The following is a 20,642-nucleotide window of genomic DNA, read 5'->3' as shown; positions in this document are numbered from 1 at the left end:
AGAGCCACTGCAGTTATTTGTCTCCCCTCACATCTACCCAAATAGGTAAAACTACTCTGGTTTTGGTCCCATGAGACCAAGCTGGCAGAACTGCTAGTGTAAACTTTCATTTGCAGTGAAAATTACAGCTGGAAGTGTACAAGTCAACAAAATTCCTTTGTTCACTGACAGATTGCCAAAACAGGTCCCACCCACAACTTCTGGTTTTACAGTGTCCAGACTGGCAGATTAGCACTGTACAGTGAGAAAACCCGGGTAAAACTGGGCTATCTCTAGTCAACGGGAGACACTTGAGTTGGGGGAGGAATCAGAATAAAAACAAAAATCCCCACATGCCTATGTTACAAGGGTAGTCACCAGAGCAGTCTAGTTCAGAGGTAACAAGACACAGCACATCTGAAGTTTCAGCCAAGGCCACTGCGAAGTCTCGGCAGCATGGAGGTGTTTTGAGACTGTGGAGAGATGCATTTGTTTCAGTGTGTGGAGGAAAAATATCCTTTTTGCTTGTTTGTTTTGTTTTTGCAGAGCTTACGTAGACCTTTCTGAAATGATTTCCTCAGGTGAATATGGGTCTCACTCCTGGGAGCTCTTGGTGACAGTTGATCATCAGCATGAAGAGGTACAAAAGGAATTTTTACTACGGGTCACAGGAGACCTTCATATTGGAGGAGTGATGCTGAAATTAGTAGAACAAATCAGTGAGTAAAGACCTGTTTAATTTACACGGTGTTGTTAAAATAATACATGCAGCTTTCCCTCTGCAAAAAGAGGCTCCACATTTTGAAATGGCACTGCCTTACTTCTTTGGAACAGTAGACCGAGCGTGTAGGTGTGGCAGGCTCAGGGTTTTTATGTGGCCACAAACTCTCCCCATCTGTGACTAAAGCCCCTATACTATCACACAGTGCAAACAACACTTCACTTAGTTTTCGTCTTCCTGTTAGACAAATACAGTTGGACTAGATTAACTATTCAACTCCCTTTCCAGACAGACTTTATAGGTAGCTAGTTTGAGGGGCAATAAAGGTATCTGATACTCTATTTATCCATCTGTAGCAGTCAAAGAGATAGGATGAGTTGTTACAAAGGCACTTCAGACGTTACTGTTCCCTGTGCTATCATGGCATTGTAGCCAAAATCTGAGCCATGTCATCTATTGCATATATCCAGTAGGGAACAGCTGTGAAGAGCAGAGACTGGCCAAGTCAAATTAGGAGATGAAAGGTAAAATACCCTGTGTACAGTCACAGCAAGTCAGTGCTACAGGCAATAACAGAATCTGTGTTTCTTTAATTCAAAGCCACCAAATGGCTCCCAAAATAATCATCTGCACTCTGAGGCTGCAGAATGATAGATACAGACAAGAAAGTATGGTATTTGATCATTATATAATGCCACAGGGTTTTCATATGCTATTATTTCTTCAAGTATTGTTCTTTTTCCTGTAATTCCTAAGTCTAGAAGTCTTCAGTTAACCATTTCACACAGAAAGGAACCTGTCTGCTAGATTAGACTCACCAAGCAGGAACATCATGAGCTTTGCTTTTCTATGTATTGCTCTAGAAATAGAATATTTGTAGCAACAACAAAAACATCGGAAAAAGCCTCCTTGAAACTTTAGCCTTTTTTACATAACTTGACTTCAGACAAACCAGAAGAGAAAAACTGAACTATAACAAAACCCTTCAGCAAAATAGCATTGAGAAATTTAAAATCAGCAACTTAATTTCAGAGAAGAATTCTGGAATTCCACTGCCAAATGGAAGGTTTTGGTTTCAAACATGGGTTTTGAAGAAAACAAAGGAAGATGCACAAGGTATCTTTTCCAAAAGGCTCCCATTCAATGGAAGGACATTTTTACATTAAAACCCTTTTTGATGGAAAAGCTCTACTTGGAGATAATGATTTTATCTGGGAATCCCTTTTCCAGTATTAAAGCAAGTAGCATATCTATAATACATTTCTTCCGACTTTTGTTCAGCCAGCAAACCAATGCTAGCTGGAGTTCTTACTGGGTCAGAAGACTATTTTTTCACAGTTTTTTTATAATTAGTACTCAACGAGTGCAAAAAGCTTTCTATATTAAATAATATTTAAAGCAAATCTTCAACTGAGTGATTTGCGTCAGCAGCTCTCTTAAAAGACAAATTGTTACCAAGAAAATCCAAAATAGGACAGGGCTCTACAGTGCTATAGACACACTGAGGAATAGCCTGGTGGAGCTGGTGAGGAGGAATGAGAAATGATGCAGAAAACTGAAACAACTTGGCCGAGATCACACAGAATCTTTACCTGCTGCTACACATCATTGGCATCTGGGAAGTCATCTAATCTTGGAATGCCCATGGAACACAGAGCAGCAATGCTTTGTCTCTTTCCTTATGGGTGTGCTTCTCATGCTGATCTAGACAAGGTTTTGACACCTTTCAGGTCAGGACAGCTTACTGCTCAAGAGTAATCAGAGAAAAGCCGCTGTTCTCCCCCTCCAAAACTCTTAATGTAAGTCATGAACAAAGTCTTCCATCTGTTATTGATTCAGCAAGCTTTAGTCTATCTGCACGTTTTCAAGGTACAAAATACTCAAACATTTTTTACTTAAGCAAAACACAGGCAAGTTCATGTTAATGAAACAAGGCAGTCATCTCTTGGCAGGCCTGTCTTCTCTGATAAATTTTGCAGGCAATCCTTGTCAGGCCCTGGTCAGTCACGCCAGCCTGCCCTCCTGTACAGACTAATAAAAGATTTAACTGTACCATATCATGCCATGCCCATTCTGCCACTTTTACAAGTTTCTACCTCTTACAAGTTTCTGCATCCTTGTGTGGTAGAGATCACCTTACTTGTTAGAGAGCTTGTTAACTCTTTCCTGATTGTCACAGGGCTTACTCACAACATAATCATTCCGTTCTTTGATTATTTAAAGAGCATTGCCACTGTGACGTTGTCGTAAGCAAGCTGCACTCAGATAAGCATCCTTGTTAGTCAAACTGTGCAGCCACAGAGAAGAGCTGAAAACGGTTCTTAGCTGTGTGTCACCAGGTGTTCGAGAGACTCATTGCTGGTTCTTAACATTAGAGAGATGAGCTGTTCAGTGGTCCTTCCCAGGAGATTGTGGAAGAACTTGTGCACACCTGGATGCACACAAAGTTTTGTGGGAGGATTTTCAGCTTGCGCTATCAAAATGGGTACCCTTGTTATTAGTCCATATCCCAGCAAAATCAAAGCAGCATTGGACCTTGTATACCACCAGACTCAGGAGATGCACTTTCCCTCTGGATGTCTGCAAGATAAAGGCAGTGCCACAGTCAGCACCTAGGTTAACTATTCAGGGAAAACAAAGTTAATTCCCAGTGACTGACACATACTTAGCAAATGAGGTCTAGGTCTCAGGAACTGTCGTTGCTACTTTAACGTAAATAAATTCTCATGTTTGCAGAGCACTGTTTCCAAACCAAGGTTTTGTATATTTGCTTCTTAGTTTATTAATAATAATTTTGTATTTTCCTAGAAACACCACAAGATTGGTCAGACTATGCTCTTTGGTGGGTGCAAAAAAAATGTTGGCTTCTGAAAACCCACTGGACACTCGACAAATGCGGGGTGCAGGCAGATGCTAAGCTGTTCTTTACTACTCAGCACAAAATGCTGCGGCTTCGCTTGCCAAACATGCAGACTGTGAGACTGAAAGTCAGCTTCTCTTCTGTGGTATTCAAAGCTGTCAGTGACATCTGCAAAATTCTCAGTAAGTAAAGCTAAATCCCCTCTAGCAGCTAAGTTGGAGCATTTTATTAGGTGACTTTGTTTTGATGTGAAGTCCTTATTCACAAAACTGTTTAGCTCAAGGAGAAATTTGATTAAATTAACCCAAGACCAGTAACAGATTTTTTGGTTTTTAGTATCCAGTGCACATCAATGGTTCTCAGTTTTTGCGATACCTGATGCAAACAGTGTCAGAAATTCGTTCCATGAGCTGCAGAAGTACTGCATAATCAAGAGTCCTGTTGATGGTTTTGTAGGGATTCTTGTCCTCCTCATGTGGGACTCAGGCCTTCTTATTCTGTGCCATTGACTAAGAGCTTGAGCTTATCAATCTCCTACACCAGCATTCTCCACAGGCAATTTTACTGGTGTCAACTGACTTATCACCTACTTTCACTAGCATTAATGATATTCAGCTTGGCCTTGGTTATATGGAAGTGATGAATTCCCCTACATTGGTCAGCTTTAAGAATCAGCTTGACAGGGTGCTGACTCATCTCATTTAAACTATACTTTTACCTTGAAAGGTTGGACTAGATGATCCTTGTGGTCCCTTCCAACCTGGTATTCTATGATTCTGTGATTCTATATGTATTTACTTCAGAAGAAGCATGTTTTAAATGTTCAAAACTTTTATACACCCAAACCTCTTCTAGTCAGGGCATTCTGGCTGGTTCTGGCAGGTTTTGGAGCATGCCAGACCTGTGTGCCTGTGATCAACAGTAATAAGTTGAGTCTGCAAACAGTCTTCAGAATCCCTTAATTTTAGGGATTCTTTAATTTAGATCTTCTAAGCTTAGGCCACTAACACATTCATCTTCAGAAGAAATTCACCTTCTCATATTAACCACAATGTAGCTTTCAATTTCGACTTCTAGCAGTGGATTGTGAAAGGTATGGTATGTATTTATTACACTTACCAGCTCTGATAAAATTATGCTATAATTGTTCAAATGACATTTGGCCAAATTAAATATTTCTAGCCAGAATTTTCTTCCAGGTTGAGTCAGTGCAGGAACCCTGTAACTTTTCTCATGAGTGAATACTGTCAAAAATATCTTTGCTTACCTCAGGATAAAACACTTTTTCAGAAGCAAAGTGGCAAGTTTTCAACTGACAATACGTGTCTGAATCAGCAGTGCATATGGGAATATTGTATAGCCAAGACATAATCTTGTATGTGAAATACAGTGAATAATATAAGGCACAAACTTCAAATACAGTGGTTTCATTTCTGTTCTTCCTTATTCATAACTCTGACATTTCACTGAGGTTATTAAGCTCAAAGGTGATTGCAGAGCCATTAGGGAGAAAGAGCTTTTCCCAGATGTTCTAAAATGCAGTTATGCTTACTAAAAAACAGACTTAAATCCTGTCAAAACTCACTCTCGCAGCCCAAAGTCTTTGGCCTCATTATCAAATTACTGGATTTTCCACGGCTACTGCTTTCAACTTACTAAAAATAAAATTCAGATTGCAACATGGAGCTTCCCCAAATGCTGTTACTAACCGTGGGCTTTTTTGGGATGTAATCTGCTAAGTTTCAAATGTTTCATCTTGCCTCACTTCCCAAATTGCCATTGTAGATATTAGACGGTCAGAAGAACTCTCTTTGTTGAAGCAAACAGAAGATGCATTCAAAAAGCAAAAGAAAAAGAAAAAAGACAAGAACAGCAAAGAACCACTTACAGAAGATACTGTAAACCTGTGCAACTCTCCAGTGAGTTCTGGATTGTCAGGTAATGACAAATCAATATTGTTTTATTCTTCTGACTGAAAGTCAAAAAGAGGAAGTCCTTTGATACACAATTAAAACCAGGGAGACTAGTTTAATGTAGGATGGTGTTCAGAGCGACACAGTTGGCCTGAACTCAGTTGCTTCAAGAAGTTACTGAATTTTCCAGTATATCAATATTTTTCTGTTGTTTTTAAATGTTTCCCTTTCCATCGATATGAGAAAGGCCATACCAGAAAACAGGTGATCAGCTGTGGCCCTGCACACAGGGTGTGCTGCTGCTCTTTGAAAATGTGAGACCACTCTTCAAATGTTCAATAGTTTTGGCAACCTGCAAGGAAAAGAAGAAATAAAGGCTTGAATGTATGTGTTTCCTATCTGCAACACAACTGAGATATCTCGCAGAACAAGAGCACTTCTGTCCCTGAGGTCACTTCACCTGTGAAAGGACAAGGCCTGATGTAAACAGCAGAGCTAGGAGAGTGCCTTGAAAGAAAAGGGTTAGTCTTTTATGATAGAAAGTGGTAGACTACCTAAGTCAGAAGGCAGTTTTCTCTGGAGTAATACGTTACTCTCTTAACTTGCAGGAAGTCCAGGCTTTATGACACCCACTTATGATCCCATCAATGGGACACCAGCTTCTTCTACAATTACTTGGTTCAGCGACAGCCCCTTGACTGAGCAGAATTCCAGTATCCTCACCTTAAGTCATCCCAATTGCTCTCCAGAAAAACTAGCAGAGATGTACCAGCCTCAGACTTTAGCTGACAAAGCCAAACTCAATGCAGGGTAAGATACCTCTTTTTGAGACCATTGTGAGCTGGCTTAACAAAGGTAGCATTAATCCAGCTTTTTAAGTGTAAAGCAGAATTTGAAAACAAAACCCTGATTTATGGTTACACTGATAGTTAAAAACATGCTCTGGTCTAGGTTTTGTTTCAGAGATACTCTTTTAAATCTTTTTTTCCTTATTCATCATTCTTGGTTAGGCAATTTTGTTTTAAAGTGATGAATTATATAATTGTGCAAGCTCTGGACTAAATTCTGTTAGATGGATGCAAATCCAGTTTAGCACTGTGGGCACAGCTAAAGGACAGTCTAGATAGCTAACTCTAAAGGCTTTAAATGGACAGTGGAAATAACACATGGATAAATTCAAAAAAGCTCTAATGCCATACAAAAAGGTTAACTTCTTGAATTATGCACAAGCAAACGTTGCTTATTGTACACCTTAGAGTAATACAGAGAACTATGGAGGTTAGTGGTGCAAGTGTTTGAGAGGATTGCCTCTCTAGCATTAAAATATGGATTGTCATTTTTGGGTCTGTGGAGCATTTAACAGTGACTTTGATATTTTCATTGGATTTCACTGGAGAACAGAAGTAGCTTGAATTATAGAACAGCAAATATTGAAATGAAAAGCGGGAGCAGAATCTTATTGGCATAGCCCACAACTACTTACTGCTCAGTTTATGGCATCTACTCTGAAAAGTGTTGGAGTAAAAATAGGAAGATTTTAGGTATCCTATTTATACAATGAAAGTTGGAAGTCCATATGAATGTTCCGCCTTCTCAAGTTACGTGAATTTTTCCCAGGCTTGCAGGAATTAGAGCTGTTTCTTCCCCCTTTTGTTTCACAAGTACATTGGAGCTCTGCAGGTGTGATAGTTTTTCCTGTACAGATGAATCTGTGGGTTGTTTTCTTCCACAGCTGGCTAGATTCATCTCGATCACTTTTGGAACAAGGCATTCTGGAGGACGATCAACTTCTTTTACGCTTTAAATATTACACTTTCTTTGATTTGAATCCAAAAGTAAGAGCTTTGTTTTTATTCCTATTCATTGTTTGCCTTTTTTCATGTCAAGGAGCTATAGCACAAGGATACTGAATTTTAGCTAGGATTTTTTACAGGCCCTTCAGAGATCAAATTCAACTTCTTCCCCTCAGCTAAGGCTGCACTTTTCCCTTCTGGAAACTGAATCACTGCTCCTCACCCGAAACAAGATCTTAAGTATAGAGATCTGAAGAGTACCAACAACAGTATCCAGATTTCCAGAGAGATTGGTTTGCTTTCTGCCTCTCTTTTAACAAGAAAAATTAAGGGAAAAACTAAACCAACAGTATCCTAAATGATGAAAAGGTATAAGCCTTATTTTTGAAAATGGACTTAAAAATTACATTTATGTACCACTGCCCTTCAGCTCTTCTGGGCTGACTAATTCAGAAGCACACAGGCACTTAAACTAAATTTGTTTCAGTGTATTAGGGTGAATAAAATACCTTTGGGAAGTTCAGCAAAACTGTTTCAGTCCCATTTGAAAACAAGACTTAGTCTTCAAAAGTCACTTAAATGTTTTTCTCGAGTTGCCTCTCATTTGCCTTTATGTCCACTAAAAGTCAGTCACGGTGGCTGTGTTTAAGGCTTGGATGATGCATTTCACATGATGCTACAATCACTGACCAGCATAAATAAACAAAAGTTAAAATGTGAATTTCAGAGGATTTGGCCTTTACTTCGTCATTTTCTGTAAATTCTGTAAAACTCCCATTTCAGGCATCTCAGATAAACAGAAGGGCACTTTGTAGTTCAGGTGGCATGTTTCTGGGTGCAATGCCATCCCCACTAAAATTCTAGTATGTGTCTCAGCGTCAGCAGCCCAAACATTTCTCTTCTTTGCCCCAGCCGGCCATGGAGCCATAGGGTGAAATAAGTACCTTCAGGGTACTTAATAGCTCACCACTACTGGGAGAGGACACACTCCCAAGGTTTACCCTCCCATCACCTACCTTTCACCAGCTTTGGGGCTTGAATATTTCTGTAAGTTGCTTCAGCTTTTTAACCAAAGTAGATAATAAAAAACAACCACTGTCCAAAAAATGGATAGTCAATTAAAGCAGTTCACAGCAGGATCTGACAAATGTCAAGCCAGTGCAAAGACAGAGCCAGAACTGGAAAAGCCAAGAGCAGAAGAGGGGAAGTGAGGAATAAGAGTTTCTGTCTTTTGGCAGTAGCAAGCTGTTGAATGTCACATTCATATCATCCATGTCATGTTATTTTCACTCTCATGGTGTGGTTTCACATTTCGGTTAAGCCAGTCCAAGGCTTACTACCACAAAAGAGGATGTCTTTAGCTCCTCTTCTGCTTCAGCCAAGGAGTCCTGATTAATTTTCTGTTGGATCAGCAAGCCACTGTGACCCTACAGGCAATCAGACGAGCTAGGACAAGAGAAGGATGGGAACATACAGCAGGGCAGAGGTGGGGGAGGAAGGAAACAACCTTCATGGCTTTGGCCCAATGTTAGATCAGCTGCAGTTGATCTGTATCTTGATGGTCATTAATGACCAATGTTGTTCTATTTTGCTACAGTATGATGCAGTGCGAATAAACCAAATATATGAACAAGCCCGTTGGGCCATCCTGTTAGAAGAAATTGACTGCACGGAGGAAGAAATGCTGATCTTCGCTGCACTACAGGCATGTACTTGATCCAAGTTGCAAAACCTGTTTCCTCAAGAGGCAGGGGCAAGCTAGGACAAGACTTGGGTAGAGCCCAGGCCAGTAGTTCTGCTTGAGTTAGGGGTCTATTATTGGAGTGAGAAACAATAAGCAGCATCCATCAACTAAACCAACTAAATTCAATAGCAGCACACCATTATTCAAACTGACACCTACAGTTACAGAACCATTTACTAAAATTATCTAAAGAAAGCCATACCCAGGATGTAACGTTGATACCAACCTACTCTGAAGGGGATTACTATGAAGTGTTGCTTCCCATACCAGCTACCACCCTTTCACATATTCTTCCTGAAAACTTCTCTAATACATCAATACATATGTTCACAACAGACTGAAAAAAAAGCTATAGCACAGTGTGAAGATAGCGACGCTATGGATTACACAGAAATTTAACATGACTGAGCCTGGCTTACTCTCTGACTGTAGGTAATAAGGCACAAACATTTATTAATAATAAATTCCTTCCTCTTAAATGTAAATGGAGCTGCCAGAAAATTCACAGCCTGCCACTGCAGAACACCACAGAACTTTGCTGCCAAGTTTCCAGCTGGTATGGATGGCGCCTACAGCTGACAGTACTAGGGATGGAAATATTAGCACTGGGTCAGCTTCACAGAGCAGGGACGATGATACAGCAAAGGAACACAAACACTGACAGTGAAAATAGGAAACTGTTACCAGTAATTGTACTGGAGATCATAGCGGACATACCTGTTTCCTTGGGGGAAAGATACAGGGTTCCAGGCTGCAGAACTTTACACAGTTGTCCAAGACCCAGAAGACCAAATGGCCTATTTTCATATGCTGTCATTGCGTGTTGCTGGTTGATACACTGACTATTTGATATTTGATGTTTTATTTTAGTATCATGTAAGCAAGTTATCATTGTCATCAGAGGCAAAAGATTTCACCTGCGAATCAGAAGTAGATGAAGTAGAAGCTGCACTTTCTAATCTGGAAGTGACGCTGGAAGGTGGAAACACAAGTAACATTGTGGTATGTCCTTCTGGATCCTTTTTGATCTGTGTCAAATGCATTGACTCTGATGAGCCGACCTGGTTACTGATTTATCAACAGAGTCAAGAGACGATTACAAAATGCGTTATACTAAAATTATTCCTAATTATTCCTGACAGGAGGACATCACAGACATCCCGAAACTTGCTGATAATCTCAGGCTAGTTAGGTGAGTTATTAAAACTAATAATAAAACATACAGAACAAAAAACCTAACCATACAAGAGATCTTTTGAGATCATTCTAATCTAACAGTAGATCCTACAGTTATAAATTAACAAATACACCAGCTAGGTCTAACTAGCCTAATATCACCCTCTTCAAATCTTTCTCTTACTGCTTCTGAACAAGATTCTCAGCAAATCTTTCTAGCTCTTGAGGTGCTGGGGTAGCTATATTTATGCTTATTAAAAGACCAGGTTATTTATATTTCCTGGTGCTCACCAATCGTCATCTCTAAAACAAAGAATCTAAAATTTTGTTTTCAGTCACTTTTTACTGTTCGTTGCCAATGAAAAACTAGAAAAAACTTTCAGCTCTCCCTGAGAAGAATTTCTGAAAGCAACCCTGGGGATTTATTTATTGTTTTAAACAAAAGAAACAAACAAATAACCCCTTTCTAACCAAATGTGGAGTTTGTTTTTTTTTTCTAATACTAAAATGGGTTTCTGTGATCCCACTATAATATCTTGATTTATGAGTTATTTAAATTACTGCAGTGACCTCAAGTCTGTAATGCCTTTTATCACAAAACAGTCTTCGTGTTTTAGAAAGATAAATATTTCTGTTGCACAGATATTTATCAGATTCATTCTGTTGACAGATCATATTTGTAGTCAGTGAACTGAAAACTGCACCTGAAAATTTTAACTGTTGTTAACTGTTAAGAATTGTTAATTATTAATTTCTGATTAGGAGTTTTATTTGACATTCAAATTACTAAGGTGGCTTGAGATGAAAGGGAATTTAAGCCTTTTAAGATCTGTCAGTTACTCACCTCTAACAATGGATTGTTTCTTTTTTCCCCAGCAGTAGAGCAGTTTGCTTTTAAAAGTATTCAGCAGTTATTTTTCATTATGAAACATTTCCTGTATACATTATAAATCACTTACTAAGCCTGAGACATTGTAGAAACTAGGTAAGATGGAAAACGTTTCTTTAAAGGAACAACAGCATTCTGCTACTAAAATTATTAATTGTAAACCTAAATGCAAAGCTCTGCATGCCATACTGCTGACTCTATTCATTTAGTGAACTTTTATTCACAGTATGTACGACATTAGCACACTAGTAAATACTGCCTCCACGTTGGTGATAATACTGTAGAGAATTACAATTACAGTATTACTATATAAATGTTTCAAAAAAGTTTTCAGCAACTGTTTGGGATAGAAAATTATTTTTTTCATCTAAAAAAATTTACAGTCCCTTATTTTTGAAGATTTTTTTTGTCCCTGGATTGGAAAAGCAAAAGTTAAAATATTTGGCAGTTTTGAAAATCCAAGTTATTTTTTAAATTTAAACATTAAAATCTCCATTTTCTAGATAGGATTCTAAACTAAGATTTTTGAAAAGGCTCTGGAAAAAGTAAGAGGGGGTATAATAAATCACTGTTTTATAGCTGGCTGTATAATCTTTGTACCATCATTTTGGATTTAAAGGAAATTACTAAATAGTTGAAGTTTTTTTTTAATTTTTCTTTTTTATTTCACTAATAACCTTTGCAACTAGTATTTCTCTACAAAAATAGTGCTAATTTCTCTGGTTTTCTCTTCTGATACATATTGACCCTAGAATTTCCCCAGCATCCCTCATAATTTTGTCAGTATATTATTAGTAGAATGAATTATGATTTTTATCTCTTACAGAAGAGAGGTTGGGGCTGGCACAGCAATCATGTTTGACCATTAGTATCTATCAGTTAGTTCTCAGTTCTAAAGTAGATATTTTTACTCTATGAAAGAAAACAGTTTGCATTAGCAAAGGACTGAAATTGAGTAAAATAATTTCAATGGGGATTATATCCATCTATATACATGTGAGAGGAGCTGGAATAACACTGCCCTAGTGGAAGAAGATGGTTTGAACTATTACATTTTCTTGGAATGCTACAGAACCTCTGTAAACTCAGTGACAGAATAGAAGTTTGTGTGTTAAATATTCAGATAAAGCCAAAAAAATGGCCTCTGCTGCCTTACAATTTCAGTTAGTTTTATGGGTGCAAATCTTCCAGATAAGGAGCTAGGAAAAACTGAAGCTAAATCTAGTGCATGTGAACAAACTAGTGGGTTACATTAGCATTACTGAATTCATGTAATTCAAGAATTAGTCTTTGTTAGAACAGGATGGCTTTGATTATGAATGGAAGGAAAAAAAGTAAGAAAAATCATATAGGAGAGGAAGAAAAAAAATCACAGATAGGATTCAGCTAGAACCTGGGGTAAAAACACATCCATACCTGGGATAACTTGGGTGTGGTGTTGGTTCCAGGTGTTTTTCCATCCCCATCACTGACACAAATGTGAGTAACCCAACTGAAACCATGTGTATGACCTCAAAGCAATTTGAGATCTACAGTAACATTTGTGAGTGACTTAGCAATCTGTACATTTTAATAAAACAAATGTGATTTCTTTTTTTTCCTTTAGGCCCAGGAAGCCGGCACTCAGAACTATCAAGACGTATTGGTTTGTCTTCAAAGACACTTCAGTATCTTATTTTAAAAACAAGGAATCTGCACAGGGAGAACCTATTGAAAAACTAAACCTAAAAGGTAGGAATTTTCTTTTTCTTCCTTTCCTTTTCCTGTTGCATTCATGAACTGAACAAATCAAGGAATCCCTGCAAGACTCATGAAGGTAAGCAGAGCAGTGTTTAGTCTTGTCATTTTTTCAGTTACTGACACTCTTAAGCAGGCAGACTGCATCTGTAGAAGATTCAATAGGTTAGCCCAAACCAAGATTTTTCTGGACCTGGCTTGTAAAATGCCATGTACTGCTGAATTCACTTAGAGATGAGTTAGAGAAGGTGATCTGTGTGACACTTTTATTTCCAAATATTTTTACTCTGTACTCTGTGGTAATACTCACCTCTGTCCTTGGCAAATGCACACTGGTAGTAGAGGATTGTGGTTGGACAAGAATGCCATAGGTTGCACCCATATACTGCTGTGCAGGGACAGCTCCAAGACTTTCTCTGGACCTCGTTTGTTTCGTGCATGGGGATTTCCATAGCTACAACCAGCTTTAGGTACTTCTGGAGGAGAAACACAGGTTGTACACACAGCAAACACCAGCACCATACATAGCCTCCATCTACATCTGCTTCTGCAGGGACATTGTTCAGTGATTGGGAATCAGCCCAGGATTCATCCTAGTAGAAACCTTTGAAATAGAAAGAAGATTGACCTGGGTGAACAAATGGCTCTACATACCAACCTACATATCCTCAGTAGGTCAGATAAACACATGGTAAAATGCATCAGGGTGGCTGGAACCTCACCAAGTAGCCCACAGCCTTGGTGTCCCTTGACACAAAAGGGAACTCTAGGCATCCTTGACTCCAGCCAAATGCAGAAGGCCTGTAATAGCACCATCAACATGAAATACCAGGTCCCTGGAGTTCTCTGGGATCCCTGAACTGGCCAGGTCTGTTGTAGATGTCAGCCATCTCCCCTTGTCAGTAGTTAGTTGCTTCTGCCAATATAGTCCACGCTTTCAAGACAGGCCAAAATTTCCAAAAGTGCTTATCTTATCAGCTCCTCTCCATTTTAAGTGTTGAGGATTTCCTAAGATCAGGCTGAGGTTTTGAGAGCACTTGGATCCCTTCTCTTCCACATTGACTAACATGCTCTTTGAGGACAGAGCATTCATCACCCTAGCAAGCCAGACCAGGCAGTGAACTAGAACAGAAACCTTTCATTAGGCCTAAGCTTCAAACGTCTTGGCCATTAATCTCAGAGAAAAAGAACCATTAAGTGCTGTTCTTTAGTATTAATCAGTACTTAAAGTTAGTGATGTAGTAGTTAAATAAAGTCATTTATTTCTGATTCTTTGTGATCTAGGATGTGAAGTTGTATCAGATGTAAATGTTGCAGCAAAGAAGCTTGGAATCAAATTACTAATTCCTGTTGCTGATGGCATGAATGAAGTATATTTAAGATGCGAAAACGTGAGTAATAAGCCAAGGGAAAGTTTGTGTTCCATATTTATTGGCAGGTTGTCTAGATGACGCATTGTCCTGTTTTAGACTTGGTGTAGAAAAATAAGGATGCTGCGAAGAGTTTATTAGCTGCATGTTTAGTAAAATTTAAGAATGATGTGGTGGTCTACCAAATACTTCATGTTTGAGGGGACGAAAGGACAGTAATTCTGTTTATCATCGGTTTCCAAGTACAGCTGCTGGAAAGAAGAAAACAACATACTGTCAAAGAAGTAAAAAGAAATTATAAAGTTTTGCTTGAGTGTTTTCAAAGGACTGGAGTTTGGTTTTATTATCTTCTTTTTTGTTAATTAGAACTCTTCCCCATTCAGACAAGGGTAGCGTGATAAGAAACTTACATTTCTTTTCCATTTCAGTGTATTTCATTTGTATTGAAATATATCAATCCAAATTGTGTAAAAATTGTTCATTAGGTGAAAAACAGTCATGCAATAAAATTTCCAAGAGAATCTTCCAAAGTACTGTATTTCTTTGAAAATTTGAAATGTAATTAATCCACAAAGGTAGTCCTGTAAGTGGAACTAGCCCAGTCAGGGAAGAACAACAGTACAATGGTAACTGCACATCCACACAAATTAAGCAGAATAACTCCAGAGTAGTTTTATCATGCAGTGAAAGATGTGTGAACAGTGGCCATCTTCATAAATAGTTTGTCTAAAAATATCAAATGATTGTCTTTGTTGCAGGAGAATCAGTATGCTCGGTGGATGGCTGCTTGTGTTTTAGCCTCCAGAGGCAAAACAATGGCTGACAGCTCTTATCATCCTGAGGTCCACAAGATCCTTTCATTTCTAAAGATGAAGAACTGGACCATGTCTCCTCAGGCTGTCTCTGATCCACAAAGCATTGATATGAAACCAGAATGCTTTGTCTCACCACGTTATACCAAAAAACGCAAGTCCAAGCAGGTATCCTGAGCATGGCTTGATGGTTGGGGATGGGTGCTTCCAATGATTGCTTGGGGTGAGGCTGGATTGAAACTATACAGCAGAATCATCTTGCCGTACTAATTTGTCCCTTTGATATTTAGCAAGAGGCCTTTTCTTTAAAATGAACACATGGACAAGTCTATTGGCACTTTTTCCAAGTACTCCTCCTGTATCCACACTGCCTCCTGAGTCACTCATCATGTTCTCCTCATGATAATGCTCTCCCTGAAAGTCTCTTCTGAGTAAGAAATGAAGGTTTTTAAGGAGAGGAAGTTACTGTCTGCATCTTTAATAACAGTGTCTTCCCGCCCTCTTGGCCTAGGGGCCTCTCCTTCACCTCCACCTAATTCCTTGTCCACTGCTTTTGCTGTGAAAGAGTTCAGCCCACTCATCCTCAGGACGCAGTCTCCAAAGCAGTGTGCTGGAGCACAAACCCAGACACTGAGACCTTCCTGCACTATTCTGTCCTTGTAGCTCAGGATCTGTCCCCAAGTGGTCTGCACAATACATCTGCATGAACAGTGGTGGCTAAGTGTCTGAACATGGGATCAGAGCCAATGCTGTTTGATTTAGTGAAAGCAAGGGTATTTTTTTTCTCCAGTCAATTGAAGCTTTTCTTTCTACCTGTGTTTCCCAGTTGGCTGCTCGTATTCTGGAAGCCCATCAAAATGTCTCCCACATGACCTTAGTGGAGGCCAAGTTGCATTTTATTCAAGAGTGGCAGTCCCTCCCTGAGTTTGGCTTATCCTACTACGTTGTAAGGTAATCATACTGTTACAGCAATGTCAAGCTGCCATAATGTGTTCATGCTTAGTGATTTGCAGGAAGTTCTTTGACTCACTGTTCTGGAAACATTCTCCATTTTTGTCCCCCCATAGACCTTTTTTAGTTTTAGTAACTTCCATACTGCTGTTTTTTTCTATAGCAGTAGCACTTAGTAGCTCCATTCCTGGAGTGAGACTCTCCATTATGTCTGTCTTCATACAGACCTGTCAGGTTTTGCCTGAAGTAACTTATCGCTAGGATTAAACCCGTACTGACATAAACTCAATAAAACGTAAAAAATGCATGCCTTGTTGGTTTTCTCAGGTTTGCAATATATTTGTCCCCTCCAACTCTTGCTCATTGGATTGATCAGATTTTATGATCAGATTTTTTTTAATCAGATTTTATTATAAATTTTATTATAAATTGGATCAGATTTTATGATAAAATAATTTTTGCAGAGCATAATTTCTTTGGCATTTCATCAAGAAAACTGCTAACAGGTGACTCTAGAAGGGCAGTCATCACAAGAAGGGTCCTGTTGTGTTCACAGCAGTTTCCCTGGACACTTATCTTGAATATGATGGGGTTCTGACCTGCATTCTTTCTTCTCAAAAAAAACCCTACAAAAAGACTGAAAAGTACTGACACTACCATACATATGGTTACCTTCCATAACCTGTGCTTAACACCTCTTGCACGGCTACTTAGGAATCATCTATGGTATAAATGGAACCAGCTGAGAACCATTCTCTGGCACAGAGGCCAGCTGGCATAGAACACCCCACATCTGTACTATGAAACACTCTGACTTCCCAAAACCCAGTAGCCTCATGTGAACTACCAGATCATGTTGGTCCTTGGGTGTTCCAGCTCCTGGCTGTACCTGGGAGTCATTTGAGAGAGCGCTGCTCAGTTGCAGCCAGAGTTCTGCCTGGGGCTCTTCTAGCAATTTAACAGCACATGAGTTCAGTGCCCAGAAATCTTTCCTGCCATTATTTAATTTACTAACATAGATATAGGTGTTTTGTCCCATCTGTCAGCACTAATTCTGTTAAACAAACAAACCCAACACCTAAACTGCATTTTGTAGAACACCTCGGTGAATTTCTCCAAAGTGATGTGAAGTATCTCGGTGGGGCATTAAGGCACAAATTTTGGTCCAGGTCACATTCATTCCCTAAGAGCCAGCTTCATCTTAAGGCAAGAAGGTTCAGAAATGGGATCAAAAGTACTGAAAATATTAACAGCAGACAGATGAGATTTCTTCCAGCTTTCAGCATGAAGGTAGAATAATGTAGTTTCTTTAGCAGAATAACCTTTTCCTAACTATTCCTATTATATGCTTATATAATTTAGGTGAATACAACTAGAAGAACATGTTTCAACATTAGTGAAATGTGAAGCAAGGAAAATTATTGTTGACACTTTTCCAGTAAAAGTATAATCAAATTAATGCATTTTGGCAGAACAGTGTTTTTTAGCAGAAAAACAATTCATTGGAAACATTTCAGCTAGATCTACCTGCCTGCCTATTTTCCATCTTATACCATGGTTCACCAACCTACATTTCTGCCTTATAATAAATACTGTTCTAAAGAAGGGTCCAAGCTCTCCTCAATCGCAGGCTGTTGTGACTTTTCCCACATTTTTTGCACTTTCAGAGAAGGGCAAGAGAAATATTTCTGCAAATCAGATCTGCTCAAAGGCTTTGTTGTTTTGGGGTTTTTTTCAGGTTTAAAGGAAGCAAAAAGATTGATATGCTTGGAGTGTCCTATAACAGGCTGATACGAATAGATATAGCCACAGGAGATCCTATCACAACGTGGAGGTTCTCCAACATGAAGCAGTGGAATGTGAACTGGGAAACACGCCAGGTAAAACTGGAACAGCTCTCTGCATTCAGTCATTACATTTGAGACACTGGAGGATGCTTTCAGAAAAGCTTTTTAAACCTCAGAGTGAAAAGATTTTGAATGTGTTGTGACATGTTATTAAATAATCTGTCTAAACTTTTTCTTAATGGAGTCTGTAGTGAAAATTCAAAAGTAAAAGATCTCCAGTTTAAAAGGTTCCTACCAAGCTTATTCTTTATAAGTTGCTCTTGATTTTGATAGGATGAAATACAGAGACTCAAAGGTAAATTCCAATCTATTTACTGCTCTGTCAGTAAAAATCTCATTTTAACTCTCTGTATAGTCTAGTTTATGCATCATCCTCTTAAATTGTGGTGATTCAGTCTCTATTGAGGATACAGGAATCCAGTTTGTCTTTCAAATCCCAAACTGAGATTGCAAGGGCAGGGTGTGAGCTCCTCTGTGTCAGTGTATGGTCCTGAGAAAGAACCTGCATTGTGTGATTTATACTGGGATGCTCCTGACCCTGCTGAAGGCTGCTCAGTGGGGCCAGCTATTGCCTAGCAGCTTGCTGGAGAATTTGGGTTTGAAAGCTTGAAGACAGCTTTGCAAATTGTAGATTTCAGGAGTAGAACTCGTGTGACCTGATATACATTCAAGCAGCTTGGAAACTGTTCCTGCACGTAGTTTTCCAATCCATCTGTAGGAGCCAGGAGAGATCAGATACAATCCCTAGTACTCCTGCAGTTCTTCCTGTGCCGGAGCCTCTAATGCTGGGTAAAGCTGTTGGGTTTGCTTTAAATCACTCTCAAAAAAGGCAGAATCCACAGTAGGCAACTAACCTCAGTTTGCTGGATTTTAGAACTGACAGTAGTTGGAAATCAAAGCCTGGACCCCAAAAGCAGATTTAAGGTCAGCACATAAGAATTGACAGTATTAAACATAATTGGCTAAGTGTACAAAGAGTCAAGATTTCCTGCTCTTCTCAGCTTTTGCTTTATACACCATTAGAAAAACTAGTTAAAAGTATGTTTTTGTTGCCTGCCTAAACAAGCAACAAGATTTTGACCACAAGAGGGCCCTGCCATAGCAGAAAATTAATGAACATGCAGCCAAATACTCTCCACATCCTGCAGACCCAGAAATCTTTATAGCTCTTGGTTGAGACAGGTACTGCTTTATCACAGTATTTGTGATAAATAAAAAATTAAATAAATAAATTTGTGAGATACATTTATGAGAGTTATGCTCTCACACTTGCTCTTTTTTCGCAGATGCATTTTATCCCTGTTCCTGACTTTGCCATATGTATTTTCTTTAGGTTGCATTCGAGTTTGACCAGAATGTGTCTATCGCTTTCACGTGTCTGAGCGCAGACTGCAAAATCATCCATGAGTATATTGGGGGCTACATCTTCTTGTCAACCCGCTCCAAACACCAGAATGAAACACTGGATGAAGACCTGTTTCATAAATTAACTGGAGGTCAGGAATGAGGTGAAATAAACTCTCTTCCCTCTGCCTGCTTCTTCCCACAGCTAAGATGACCAGAGATTAAACAAAAATCTCTCTGATAGTTAATTGCTGACTAATAAATCTTGTACATGTCAATCCATCTTGTAATATGGCTGGACTATTTATAGTTTTTGTTAAATATTGAAGCCAAGGTCACTGGTCACATCTAGAAGTTTTTAAATAAACAGTGTCTAGCCACTGGGTGTTTTTGAATCTAGTATTCTTAATTGCAACAATCTGTAAGTATCCAGAGCAAGTACCTTGAAGATACTGTACAGCAAGTTTTCTTCTCTTACAGCCATGCAACTCTCACTGTTAACCTGGCCATTGTTAAAAAGGCCAGCATTTAATACAACTAAAGCTGACTAAATACATATTTTAAAGCTACATCACTTGTCTAACACTTTCATTGGGAACAGAAAACATTCCATTGGTGTTCCAAAGGAGCTGTCACAACCCAAGTAGTGATTACACAATTGTTCAAAAATGTAGCACCTGTGGCTACCTTCATCCACTTAAGCAGTTCCCTTAATGCTGGAGGAGCTACCAGACATCAAAAACAAAGCATTAATCTTGGCAAAACTGTATTCCAGACATTGACCTTTTGAGGAACTATGTTAATTTCCAGGTTAAAAAAAAAAATGCTTCAGGTACTATTTAAAATTAATTGCTTATTAAAAAGGTCTCTGAGTGTAGGCCTTTCTATTTTATGTCCCTATTACTCTTTTTCACTGTGACATCTAATTCTAAAAGACACTGGTTCATAAATTGAGTTAGGAGCCAAAATGCCTGTAGAAATTATCTCACCCATGTATGCAATGCAGAATACAAAGAGATTACTCAGTGATACTGTGCCCAAAGAACAAGATCTATAGCAGCCAGCTCTGCCTGCTGGAGGGAGCCACACACATCCACTGAGTTGAAAGAAATTTGGTTCTGCCCTGAAATTAAAAGCGATCAGTAAAGCAAAGAGAGAATGAAGCTAGGAGGATTTGTGAAACTGCTGGACAAACTGAAACAGGTTTCACATATCTAAAGAAATACAATGGACATGAGTTGTCATATCACCAAGAGATGCTGCAGAATTCACTGTATAACTTCTGACTATCACTGTGACTGGACAGCCCTGGGTTTTCTGTCGACTCCTCTGCTTTTTTCCAGTGCCTGTCAGTGAACTGCAGTGAAATCGGTCCCAATTTGTGCCAGTTTAAACAAACTGTAGCTTTACATTCTGCAAAAGAAAGAGCCAATGCAGCCTGCTTCCCAGCCCTCTATACTTCCCTCTCCTCAGCACTTTTTACACAGGGGCTGAGGGACCATTCAG

At 39.1% G+C, this 20,642-nt stretch overlaps 1 protein-coding gene across 2 annotated transcripts; it reads left to right on the top strand.

The window, feature by feature from the left end:
- The first annotated feature begins 449 nt into the window (after positions 1-449).
- On the top strand, positions 450-19,405 carry FERMT1 (fermitin family member 1). Of its 2 annotated transcripts, none has more exons than XM_010192186.1 (14): positions 450-698; positions 3,509-3,742; positions 5,346-5,517; positions 6,086-6,283; positions 7,206-7,308; positions 8,864-8,971; positions 9,881-10,012; positions 10,153-10,202; positions 12,682-12,806; positions 14,097-14,203; positions 14,941-15,162; positions 15,821-15,945; positions 17,684-17,825; positions 19,126-19,405. In XM_010192186.1, exons 1-14 carry the CDS (start codon positions 548-550, stop codon positions 19,297-19,299), a joined length of 2,043 nt encoding a protein of 680 aa, XP_010190488.1. In that variant the 5' UTR covers positions 450-547; the 3' UTR covers positions 19,300-19,405. The 2 variants fall into 2 exon arrangements, with proteins under 2 accessions (XP_010190488.1, XP_010190487.1); XM_010192185.1 differs by having other exon boundaries at positions 527-698; positions 5,346-5,498; positions 6,082-6,283.
- Positions 19,406-20,642: the final 1,237 nt, after the last annotated feature.

This window comes from Mesitornis unicolor, unplaced genomic scaffold (assembly GCF_000695765.1).
Source record: "Mesitornis unicolor isolate BGI_N332 unplaced genomic scaffold, ASM69576v1 scaffold53479, whole genome shotgun sequence".
NCBI classification, from domain to species: domain Eukaryota; kingdom Metazoa; phylum Chordata; class Aves; order Mesitornithiformes; family Mesitornithidae; genus Mesitornis; species Mesitornis unicolor.
Note: the sequence above shows the minus strand (reverse complement) of the source record. Positions and strands in the feature narration are given on the sequence as shown.